Here is a 13,083-nt window from a genome sequence, read left to right as displayed (position 1 = left end):
GCTTTTGTAGTACACACAAATCAAATTCTGGGTTTTCAGCATGTAATGACAACAGACTAAAGAAACTACCCATCTTTTAGTTCTTCAGTATAAGAACAAGGCCAACGACACACAAGGGAAAGATTTTATGTCTTTATGATCAATACAGATAATCTACACTATAACAGCTGAATACACACACACCCTTTCTGTTAAAATAAGCAGACACCAGAAACAGCGTGTACACAATGATATGATTTGAAACAAATACAAAATTCTGCTAATCAAATGATAGATAATTGCATACAAAGAAACAGCAGCTGTGATAACGAAAACTACAATGCAAAGCCTGTAATAATCACCAATTTAACAATTTCCAAAGCAATTTGTCATAAAATTACTATTGGCTAAACTAAGTTCAAAAACACTTATATCTTTTTGTTCTTGGTGATGAGCAGAATTCCACAACACTTCCACACACAAGTGGAAAAGAAAGAAAGAAATTATATTAATGTCCACAGATGACCAAAAGTAGGTCAGTTTACAATAGAAAATTCTAGGAAGAGAATCCTAGACAAGCCCCGCAAAGGGGAAGAACAAAAACAAAACAAAGAAATACAAAACAATAGAGGAACACCAACACAGGTGGTCAAAAGAATAGTACTAATAGCCAAGAATGGGGAAGAAGAACCCTGAAGAGAAAAAGCTGAGTAAAATTGGAGATCATTGAGTATCATTGTTTGGGCCAGAAATGGTGAAGTTACTATTGTCATCATTGATCACTATAAAGTATAAAGGGACTGATAGATATTTAATAATGCTCATTAGGGAGCGTTCAAGGTCTGGATGGTTAAGTACTCCCTCAAGGAAAACTTTAACATCCAAGGCTGAAGTAACTCTTGCATCAATAAAAAAACTTGTCATATGCATTTGCCTATATGGTTGGGGGATGTATTGTGGGGACTAAATCTTATGCTGGTCAAAGTAATACCTATATTAAATGAAAAAGTTCATACTATGCATCTCCCCCTACGGTTGGGGGGTGGCTTGAAGTAGATCAATGTTGATGAGTCAAACCATGCTATCAATAAGTAGGACCACGATGTTGAGGGGGAACATGTTGAGGCAGAAGTTGTATCAAGGTCTAATTGTGTCTATAAGAGAAGTAGCAGTTCATTTAGAGCTGGTAGTCTCCTGGATGCGATAGAATGCGATGATCAACTAGTGGGGGCTTTAGAATCCCTAGAGATCCCATGTAAGGATCTACACAGAAGGGTGATGGCTTCTTAAAGATAAAGGGCCAAACAACACTAGTTTGGATATATAAAAAAAGTAGAGAGGTTGTTGCCAAAGTCCCTATAAATGCAATAATATCTCTCTTGGATTTCATAGCAAATGGGGCATCTGCAGTTGGCATGTTCCTTGGTCTCTACCTCTTGGAGGGATCAAAGATGGCAAATATGAGGGTGAGGAATATGATTGTCCATCTTAACTCGTAGCTGGTGAGAACAGAACTTCAACCTCAAGCCACACAACTGATGACATTGTAAAACATAGTCTAGGACTAGGGATCAAATTAAGGATGCCAATCCCATCAGCTTCTAACAACAAACCTAGTGAAGAAGAACAACACTTGGAGTTTGTTCTTCATTTAAATCAGTGTACAATGACAACAATTAGAATTTATGTCCTAGAGTTCAGATTACTACTTATCATATTGGCACTTCTTGCTAGCATATAGAATTTCAGATTTTCCCCATATGGCTGCCTTGGTAGCTTACAGTGATCAGTCTCAAGTGAAGTTACTTAAGTCACCTCATTGCCACTAGGACTTTAAAAAGTTGTCTAATTGCTATCCTGGAGACATACTACGACATTCAGAAAAGAAAACCCTTAAAAACAGTAATTCAATAATATAGGTGGAAAGTTATCAGCTGCAACATTAAAGACCTTTTCTTCCTTTCATTGCTGTTTAGTTCATCTAAGATGGTTGTATTAAGCATGTTAAAGTGGCTGATTTAAGCATCATAAAGAGGTTGAATATCTACATGGTAATTCCATATTAAGGCAACTCAATTTCAGATTTGCATACAATTTTCAGATTTTCATATTGTACTAGTTTATGCCTTGTATCTCACCAATTGGTATCATAGCATGAATGGAGCTTTGATGATCAACAATTGGATTAGAGACTGATTTTTTATCCAACAAATTTAAGGATTCATTCAGGAATATATGACCAGCTAAGTTGCCGGTTCTGGTATGGGTTCAGATACAGGTATGGGTTTCTAGTACATTTGTATGGCAAATTTTCTCTTGGATACAATACGTTTGGGGTATGACTGTATTATGTGTGTGTGTGTGTGTGTGTTTGTGATCATTAGAGCTTTTTTGCAATTGTGTACTGGAACCATTGTTGTCCTATGGTTGAGCCCATATTACACCACCACTCTTGAAAATTTGATAAGAGCTTGAGGTTTAGTGCAGCTTGAAAAAATTGTTCCTGTTGGAATGTTGGTGAGGTTTTGGACTGTTGCATGTTCGAATCTGAGAAAGTTCTATGCGTATCTATTTGTGTTTTTGTCCTTGGTTCTAAGTGGAGGATTGGATGCAGTTGTTAACTGTAATACCTATTAATCATTGTAAGTGCAGTTGGAACCCAAGGTGGAAATAGTAATTTATATCAATGTTTCACCTTTTTCTTATCAATAAGGGCATGATCAATGATTTGTTGAGAGTGAAAAGGGGTATAACTAAAGGTAAGGTGACAAGGTTTTGATCAAACAAACCCTAGCCAGTCATCAACTATAAGGTTTCAGTCTTTCAGAGTTTAAAAACCACTGTTTAAAGCTTTTTTGGGTGTGTGTTGGCTTTGCTCGCCTGTGGGAGCACTTGGGATCTTTTGGGATCACCTTGGGAGCGTCCCAGCCACTCTGGGTTCTCTGTGGGTATGTTGTGGCTGGGACACTTCCAAGCACCTCTTGCTCCCAGGCTGTTTTGGAGCGGGCATGGAGGTTCAGTGGCTTACTTTGTCATACCTTTTCTTCTTCAAATTTGTCTTGAACATAGATAATCTAACCTATAACAGCTGCACACACACACATGCTTCATGGCAATGAAAGCAGACCGCAGAAAGAGTGTGTACACAATTATAGGATTTAAAACAAAGACAATGTTTTGCAAATCAAATAATAAAAAGTTGCATATAAAGAAACAACATCCATGTTTTACCAAATCAACACAGAAGACAATACATAAGAAGCTTGAGCAATAATTTCAGCAGCATTTCATCATAAAATTACAATTGGCTATAATCTAAATGCACACAAGAAAAATCCAAGTGCATAAAACGCTGTAAGTGCTTGCAACAATTTGCATGATCATGCAATCAATAAATCTACATATTTTGCATGGTGATTGAATTTACTGCTGATAAATACAATTTCTTTTTAACTGAAGTTCTCTGCTGAAAAGAGTGTGCTTGCAAACAAAGCAAGCTCAAAATACAATTTTTTTCAAAATAGCTTATATCCAGAAAGTAAATCTACAAATGTATTTCAGCTTAAAAGTTAAAACAAAACTGAAAATAAATTCTTGCAAAAGCCTTCGCTAAACAACAACTTCCAAAAATTACTAGTCTCAGATGTCAACAGGCTCAGCAGACTCTTTATGTTTCTGAGATTTCTGGAACCTGGAAATGATCTGTTTTACTTCTGATACTTTGGGCATTGTGAAAGAACTCATCCTGATAACCTTATTGCCAAGGATGCCTTTCTCTTCATAAATAATTTCCCATTGGAGTTGTTTTTCATATATGCTTATAGGCCATAGCTTCATATCCTTCACAACATTGAGTGCTAGATAATCTTGGTGACTTGAATCTGAAATGGCTTCTTCACCCTGCTGAAAACCCTAGCTGCAAAACTCTTGGGCATGGGCTCTGAAAATGATGTTCTTCCTGCACATGAGATCCTAGACCATAAGTAGCTTTCCTGATGTTGTACATGGGGCCTTAGAAAATGATAGTATTTCTGTTCTAGATTTAGGTGCCAAAATCCCTAATTACTTCCATGCATCCTTTCTATCAACGATGAAGTAAGTCCTTGATGCTCTGAAGATTTGTGAATGTAGTAAACTCAACACCTTTTAAGCTTTCGGAATATCTTCATCTTTTCTCTAACTTTCTGTAAGTGGAGGTGATGCAATGACTGAGCAAAATTTGAAACTTGTTCTTTATAGGTAAATGCCTGTGATGGAACAGGAGCTTTTTTTTCGGCTTTATGCTTCTTTGCAAAAAATATGCCCATGCGTCCCTCCTTCACTTTTTGACACTTATATTTCTGGTAGCATGAATGATGAATTCATCACTTAGACCTTGAATCACACACAGCATGCTAATGTGCCTTCCATTATCACCTTGACAAGCTTACTTTTTAGCTTCCTTGAGCCCAATTGCACATGTTGCATGCCAATGTGACATCTTTCACCACTTTTGAGAAGTGTCAACCAGGCCCCCAATCATGTGCAATGTGCCTTTATTAGAGATTGCAGATCTTTGGCTTCTGTTGATGCTTTTCTCTCCTTAGAAATATCTTCCTAGTTTGAACTCCAACTTTTGCTTAAGTTGAAGTATTGGAAAGCTTTTGATTTTTGCTACAAGATGAAATTGGAGTTAAAAAATGCCCAGAAACAAGCAGGAGGCACAAGGATTTCACAATAAAGGGCTAGATAGGAAATGACCATTATGGGTACAATAGAACATGTGGTAGTTGATGTTAGAAATCAAATACGCACAAGCATGTTGATTTTCTCACATTTTTAGAAACTTTATAGCTTGGGACTGTTTCTATCATTATATTGGAGAAAGAAATTAGAGTATAAATAGCAACTTTAGCAACTCTATCAGAGCTACATTGTGCTTCAAAATTCTAATTTACCATATCTCAACTAGGCCTGGAATGTGGCATCCCTGGTGCTGTGACATTCAAATCTAAAACAGATAGACAACCTACTTCTTGGTCATTATAATTCTACTTCTCATCAGGTACTTTCCTCTCTGATTTCTTCTTCATAGACAACCTACAAATTCCCAGCATAGAATCATTGAGGTTGTGAAATATTTAATGTGCACAGACCTGTTCAGGGCTTTCCTGTGTTCCAAAAAAAAAGAAAAGAATTGAGCAACCGTACCAACCAATTCCCACTTTTTGTATATTTGACAAATCTGCAATCTTTTTCTATTTTCTGATAATTTGTACAAAATTTACTGAATTATTCTTGTAGTAAACATTGACTGTTTATTTGTATAGGATTTGGGCAGTCAGTGCAATCATCTTGTAAGGGACTTTAAAGCAGCATTCACAAGCACTTACAAGACAATCACAATGGTCAAGCAAGCACATTATGAGAAAAAAATGACGTCTTGTACCTCAGGAAAGAATACATTAATTTCAGATGGCCGGATGCCTGGTTCAGCTACAGAAGGTTCTGCTAAGAATACACTAGTAGAAGATGCAGATACCTTGGAAAACCCAGAAGGAAAATTCAGAGAGAATACAGATTGCAAGTGGCTTTTTAAACAAACTTCTGGCAGTTTGGGTTCTGAACAGGGGAATGGAATGAAAGGTGGAGTTCAGCAGTTTCACAAACTGAGATTTACAAAATCTGATGTGCAGATTACTTCAAATGATAAGGATGCCCTTCCTAAAGAAAAATATAGAGTAAATTGTCAAGAATGTAGCTGTATAACGGAGAGTGCCAAAGTCAAAGACCAGAATAATTTCACTTGCCAAACAAATCAGTGTCTTGGAAATGTTTCACCATCTCATTTTGGAATGGATGTTGTCAATAATGAAATTGAAGAACTTAGTCAAAAACTGGAAAATTTGATGTTTGATTCTACAGAATGTAAAGATTTTCCCATGGGAAATATCCCTTCTGTTGCAACTGATTCAACGGCTTGCACAGGTGCAAATATTGAAAAGAAAAATTCTGATTTAGAAAGTGCAATAAATGAAAATGGCATGCCATCCAGCATGTCAAGTGCTAGTCTTAATCAGCAGATTGTTTTAAATGGACAATTTGAGAGACAGCCAAGGAACACCACAAGCAGCATAGTGCCTCTTCCTGAGTGGACTCATTCAAATTCTAATGTGTTTGAGAAATCTCTTATGGAACAGGAACGGTGTAATAAACTAAGAGAAGTTGAGATTGCACTAACACTGAGGCGTTTGCGTCTCAAGGAAGAAAAGATGTATGTGGATGCAGAGTCAAATAAATTAAAGAGGCAAAGTATAGCTATCAACCAGTCCAAAGCATCATTCAGTGAGAGCAAATTCATTGATAAAAAAATGAATAGTGCATATGTAGATCTGAATAGAACATGTGCTGACCATTTGGTGGCTGGTTTGATGCTAATGCTACTTGCTCTTGCATATGGTAGCTGGAAGTACTCACATGTAAATATTTCACAGGCAGTTCAGGTGTGTCATTCAAAGGTAATGCTATTATCATGCATTAAAATTTGTCCAGGAGAGACATAGCAGCATTGCAGTTTTACTTTTTATGAATTAAGATGTATTCATCTAAATCTGAATTGTCTCTTTGATGTCACTATCTTCAGGAATCACAGAAATCTTCATGGTTCTACAACCCTGTAAATTCGGTGATGGCACACATTCAAACTCTTATATGTGAGATTATTGTGATTGGGCGCATATTGGTTGGTTTGGCAGTTATTGCACTTTTTGCTTCTTCTCTACTACACCGCACAGTTTCAAGTTCCAGTCAGAGTATGCCCACAAGCATAATCTTGATTGTTCTGGGACTAGTATGCGGATATGCTGGTAAGTTATCTGTAGATAGCTTGGGTGGAAATGGATTCTACTGGGTAGTACAGTGGGAAGTTCTTTGTTTATTGCATGCCTTTTCTGCGTACTCTCCAGCATCTGTGCTCCGTGTTCTGAATGGCCCTCCATCCACCAATGAGGAGGTCAAGGAAAAGCTACATCTGTTTCCCCTGCCTCTTCGAAAATTTATTTTTCATGCCCTTCTCTTTGTTCTTCCGGTGATGGCTGGTCTAACACCCTTTGCATCTGTAAGGGAATGGAAAAACCATTTTTCTCTAGTTATATATGATAATATTTTGGTACCTGCAAGGACAGTTGTTAGAGACAGTCTTGAGCAGTTCCTTGGTGTTTGATTCTGGAGTATATTTTTCCCGTTTTACCCTATGGAATTTTGCATATCCGAGCAATCGTTAAAGCTGACTCAAAAGTTATATTTGGCTGAAAACGGAGGTGAATAGCAGAGTTCTTTCTGAGTTATTCTCATGATATTGTTTCTTTAAAATTTTAGATTGGTCTGAATGCTATATAATCTTGTATTTGGTAGTCAGTATTTATGGTGAACATAAGGAAAATGACCATGTATTTGTATATTATAAAGTGAGAAAAGCTAATGTATATCTTCTCCGACTTCTGGTGGATAAATTTTGGATCATGAATATCCTTTTTTACAAGATAATAGCAGCTTCTAAATATTATTACTAGCAGTGCGTGAATTTCACGTCTTATGGAAATTTGCAAAATACATTTTGGAATTGCAGTATGGTTTTATTTTGGAGCTGTCAGCTAATATCATAACATATATTAAAACAGTTAGAAAAAGATTAATTACAATTTATTCAACGCGGATACAAGTATCTTCTAAAAGACAAACTACATTATTCATATCATTAAATCAGTTAGAGTAAATATAATTCTGTTCAAAATTGAATGTTACTTGCATTATATTTACTTTTAATATTTGTTAAAACAGGAACATACAAGACATCATCTAACTCAATTAAATCACCTGAATCCGTGCCAAAAGAGACAAAGCCTGATCCAATAACTATATAAGTGGCTTCATTGCCCAATTCCACCTATATGCCATCCTCTCATTCTTGAAGTCTGTTAAATGCCTTCTTGTTGAAGTTAGTCTGTCTGAATGATTCACTTTCCACATACCCTACACCAAAAACAGTCTAAGTAGATGAGCATGACACCATGAAAAAAGTTATCTCAAATTAAGATGGTTACTCATCCACTCCAGCCTAAGTTTCTGCACTCCTTGCAAAATATTGATGCGTATTCTTGGCTTTCTTCTTCTCATGATGCTAGGATGCATAGTGGCCCGGCACTTGAAACCACAGGAAAAACTTGTGAGATCTCCATAGATATTAGATTTCACATCGGAAACTGGTTTTTAATTGGAAAATTCAAGAAAAAACCATGCCTATGTCAGAATATTTCATTGACCTCATTTTTACCACCCTTTTCCCAAATCTTCCCAACATTTTAACCTATTTCACAATTTTGTCTAGTTAGCCTGATAAAATCCGATTTATTCTAAGTTTTTCCACACAAATCAAGTTTTTTGAATTTTCCATTTTTTTCACCTCATAAGCCAGAAAGCTGCAATTTATTTCACATTTTGACTGCCTACGGTTTGATTCTTTCTAAAATGAATCTGGTTTGCTGTTAGGGTTCAAAACTAAGTTGCCGATCCCGGCACAAGCTCGGGTTCAGGTTTGCTGTTTGGCCAATTTTTTTTTTGGAATATGGGGTTTGTTAGTATAAAAACACATAAAAATTAAAAATATATCCATGTATGCAGCAGTAGTTAAGTTCAAAATACACCACTATGCTAATAGTCAAATAACATAGCAAAATACACCACTGTATATTAAAGTTTTAGTTCAAAAAACATAGCGAAAATAGTAAATACACCACCATATTAATGTTTTAGCTCAAAAATAATAATATCAAGCTACAACAATCAGCCATCATTGATCAAATATCATATGGGTCATAAAAAATATCATCCTCCTCCATATGTTGTGGTAAATTAGAAGAACCACAAACAGTGCCATTGGGAGTGGCATTCACTAGCACTGGCACTATCACTGGCATTGGCACTAGCACTGGCACTATCACTGGCATTGGCACTAGCACTAGCATTGACGGTGGTACTAGCATAGTCAGGCTTATGATCACTAGGTAGCTCATGGTCATCATCAATTTCAAGTGCAACGAGGTGGGCGACTAAATCATCCAACTTGGCACGCTCTGGATCAATATCCCACTGCTTTGTCTCCCCTTCTTTGTAGGCATTTTCTTTGTGTGTGAGGAGCTGCAAGTTTGAATGGACAAAGACCAAGCCCTATGCCTTTTTGGAGTGTAGTCTATTGCGCTTTATTGAGTCGATGAAGGAGTATGTGCTTCAATTCCTCTCAGATGAAGATGAACTAGCAAACTATCAAGATTTTGAAATTAGAGAGTTAAAGAGTTATAAATAAAATTTAAATTTAAAATATAAGCAAGATAGAAGATTGTTTTTTGATAACTAAGAATTTAGAGAGACTATATTTCCAAAGTCCACTGTGATTCGTATCTTTTGCTATTGGATTCGACTGTGTAGAACTTTTTTGCATCAATGCTTGGAATCACACTCCATGATTCATCATCAGGATGAGAGAGCTGTAGGAGGAATTTTTTTTCCTCCTACAACTCTCATCTTGACGATGAATCACAGAGTGTGATTCAAATGTTCCACACAGTTGAATCTAGAAGCAAAAGATACGAAACTAAAAACTTACTTTCTATAAAATTTTGATGGCATTAGGTTGTAGGTGCTGGTATACTTCTCCATGAAAGTACCACGAGTAGGAACCCTACTCTTGTCATAAAGAGCTTCAAGACCACAATCACTTGTGCTTGAAAAACTCATGAATTTAGCCCTCACCTTGGGCCGTAGGTCTTGGGGGAAGAGTCTTTGAAGGGCTGCCTTGTACCCTTGAGCAACTTCGGAATTCCTATATGGGGCAACTCTTGTGTCAGTAAGGAGATCCTGCTGTAGAGGGATGCCATCATATACCTCACCCAAAAAAGGCTTATCCATGTCAATGTAACATATCATGCTCAATATAGGCTCAGTGAAATTCAGGAGGTACTCAACACGATCCCACCAAGAATCATCGAGTATCATTCTCTTAATGTTTGCTGCCCTTGTAGTGCTAGATTGCCTCCATATGCTACAATTAGGATTGATTACCATGCTAGCTAGTGTCGCATGAACCTTCGAAAGTTGTCTCAACACAAGTGTGTTGGAAATAAAACGGGTCGCAACAACCTATTTCAAAATCAAAATAAGAAAAAAAATAATATTAAAAAGTTTACTAAACATATTTATTATTTAACTAAATTTAAAATTAACTTTCCTTCAATAGCTCCAATCTCGAGATTGTCTAAATATGCCTTGTGACATATGGTGGCTGGTGGTAAACATTTGGATCTCCTCAGTCTCATCATACACCTATTTGATCCAATCAACTTTGTTGCCAATTTTTTGTAGTATTAGGTTGAGCGAGTGGACCAAACAAGGTGTCCAAAAAATGTGTTGTTACCCATCCTCAACCAATAACCCAACAACCCTACAATTTTTCTATTACCACGAACAACATTTCCTTAATGGATTGGTAACGAATATTAGCAATGAATCAATTGTCCTTCACTTGCCCTTCACAATCCATTGCTCTCAAACACATTACCCCTTTAGGGGGCATTGCAATAATGTTGATCAATGGGTGATTTCTTGCATCTTTCCATCCATTAGATATGATGGATACCCCTGTTTCGAACCATGAATCCTTGATGAGCTTTAAGGAGTCCTCTACATGTTTCACCTCTTTCTCCAATAAGGATGCACTCACCTTCTCATAACGTGGGTCCTTGAACCCTTTGCAACCACATTAATTGATCTCACTGTTTTTTGCCAATAAGATTGTCATGACTCTATTTTATAAATTATAAAATAATTCATACTTATTTATTTAATTATATTTCTATAAATTTTAAATAAAATAAAATAATAATTTTATTTATGTATTATAATTACTTAAAGACTTTATCAACATATTAAATATTTAATTAAAAAACTTTAATTATATATTAAAAATTATATTTTCAAAACTTAAAAAAAATATATATACATGGATTAATATAAATATATATTACATTGCATGTTCTCTTTTTCCAATAAATGTTTTAATTAAAATATAGTTTAAATAATTTAAAAGAATTAATATTTGATGAATTTATTTATTATAAAATAAAGTAAGTCTTATACTTTTTAACTTTTTGAAAAGTTAAGTCTTATTTTAAAATGGAATGTTAGTAGCAAACGTTTTATTTTGATACACAAAATGTAAACTAAAGGAAATGAAAGATTTTAATGATGCCCACGAGACTAAATAGTCTATGGGACTAAAGATGACATCCTTAATTAATCTTCAAATTCTTTTCGATGTCAAATCTTCTACTATTGATTTTGACTAGGAGGCTTGCAATTTGGTTAATTCTATCTTCCACAAATAACTGGTACATGTTGTCAATGCTCAAACCATTTTTGTAAGGGAGTGCAGATGTCCTCATAAGCTGTGCATTCTATCATGAAGTGCCATTTTGTTTCCACCACCCTTTTATTGTAGAATATGCAAGCTTTTTCCTCCCATGTTTCTTTGATAGTCTTCCACCTAAGATGGTGTGATTCTATTCTCAATTGTGCAACTAGCATCCTTGCTTTCCCTTTAATGGCCCCTAAATATTTTTTTTTACCATGGTCTTTTGCTAGGTTAAACTCTTTAATGTAGTATGCTTTCTTTTGTCCAATCTGCTTTGTCCACATGCCAATTTGAAATTTTTCATCAACATAACTTTTTATTTCACGGTTGGTGCTAGGACATTCATGCAAATGGATGTCCCACTTGTTCATCCAATTGTTGTTCTGCTTCATCCGGGTTTCTTTCTCTGGTTTATCGTCTCTTCCACAACCATTTTATGACAGTGATGTTTATCCATGTTTTCAACCTTCTTTAAATAACATATCAATCGGGTTATTGTTGATGCCTCCAATGGAAAAGTGCTTGCTTCGACTAAAAGAATTTCATACAAGACTGTTCTTTAACTTTGAGATTGCTTGTTATTAGATGTTCCCAGATTCTTTCTAATTTTCTCCATCTGCAGTTTGACATGTTGCTTCCCCACACTTACAACCATAAAGGACAACCGGTGTGACTAGTAAACCAAAAAGGGTTTTCTTGGTCTTCCAATCCCAAAGTTCCGCTTTTCTATACCTATACAAGGCGAGCATGAGAATAAGAAAGGACATGTGTAGCGAGAACACGAAGAATAGAAGAAGTCTTAGTGTGCGGTCTCATGGGGACTTAAGCTTCTATTTTTTAGGAAGAGGTCGTCTCATGGAGGAAAAAAATGTGCTGGAGGGTTATTTGGAACCTTTTCTTAAAAAAAAGCTCATACTTTTTATGAACTTTTTCTTAAAAAATAGAAGCTCCTACTTTTTAGGATTGCATATTTGAGTGGGTGAAAATGGGGTGGGGCTAGAAATTACCCCATCGGTTTAGGAATGTTATGTGCCACTTATCAAACATTTAAGTTAAAATTTTCATTAAAAATATGTTTTGAAAATAAAATAATTTTTTTTTAATTGTTTTATCCCTTAACATAGTATAGAAGACAAAGGTAATATATTCATGAGACCACCAACTTTGATAAAATGAGGATCTTAAACTTTTAAGCTGAACTCCATTACAAAATTCATAGGACCAACAACTTTAAAATTTTCTTACAAAATCTCAGCAACTCCAACTCTATTTTTTAGGAAGCCCCCCTCCATGAGACCCCAGCCTCAGAGCTCTCCGAGACCACAACAATATATGGAAACAGAATTGAGGAAGCCATAATTTGACTTTATTAAGTTAATCTATAGGTTTTAAGTGCGGTCGTCATGGAAATTGAGCATCGAGTTGGTTGAAGAGTCGACAGGAAGTGTTGTTATTTGTGTATCACTAATAAATTGTACTCAGATATGTACGAATTATGACAACTTTTGAGGTATGTCTCTTGGCTCATTCCTCTTATGAATATTAGAACATGTATCTCCCTCTGATCTGCAAACCCTTGCAACAATCTATTGACCTTGCATTCTATCCGTTTTCTTTTGCGTTCTGAGAGATTACATTGTTGGAGTCTATCTACAAAAAGT

At 35.8% G+C, this 13,083-nt stretch overlaps 1 protein-coding gene across 2 annotated transcripts in view; it reads left to right on the top strand.

Annotated features, from left to right (window-relative positions):
• LOC131054548 (uncharacterized) overlaps positions 1-7,528 on the top strand; it is a 78,654-nt gene extending 71,126 nt beyond the window's left edge. The window contains exons 5-6 of one of the 2 annotated variants that reach the window (XM_057989085.2): positions 5,289-6,461; positions 6,602-7,528. In XM_057989085.2, the coding sequence (XP_057845068.2) occupies positions 5,289-6,461; positions 6,602-7,180 (1,752 nt within the window). In that variant the 3' untranslated portion in view covers positions 7,181-7,528. Of the gene's footprint in view, positions 1-5,288; positions 6,477-6,601 lie in introns of both variants that reach the window. The other variant, XM_057989084.2, reaches the window with a different exon arrangement.
• Positions 7,529-13,083: the final 5,555 nt, after the last annotated feature.

The sequence above is a fragment of the Cryptomeria japonica genome, chromosome 10, assembly GCF_030272615.1.
Source record: "Cryptomeria japonica chromosome 10, Sugi_1.0, whole genome shotgun sequence".
Taxonomy (NCBI): Eukaryota; Viridiplantae; Streptophyta; class Pinopsida; order Cupressales; family Cupressaceae; genus Cryptomeria; species Cryptomeria japonica.
Note: the sequence above shows the minus strand (reverse complement) of the source record. Positions and strands in the feature narration are given on the sequence as shown.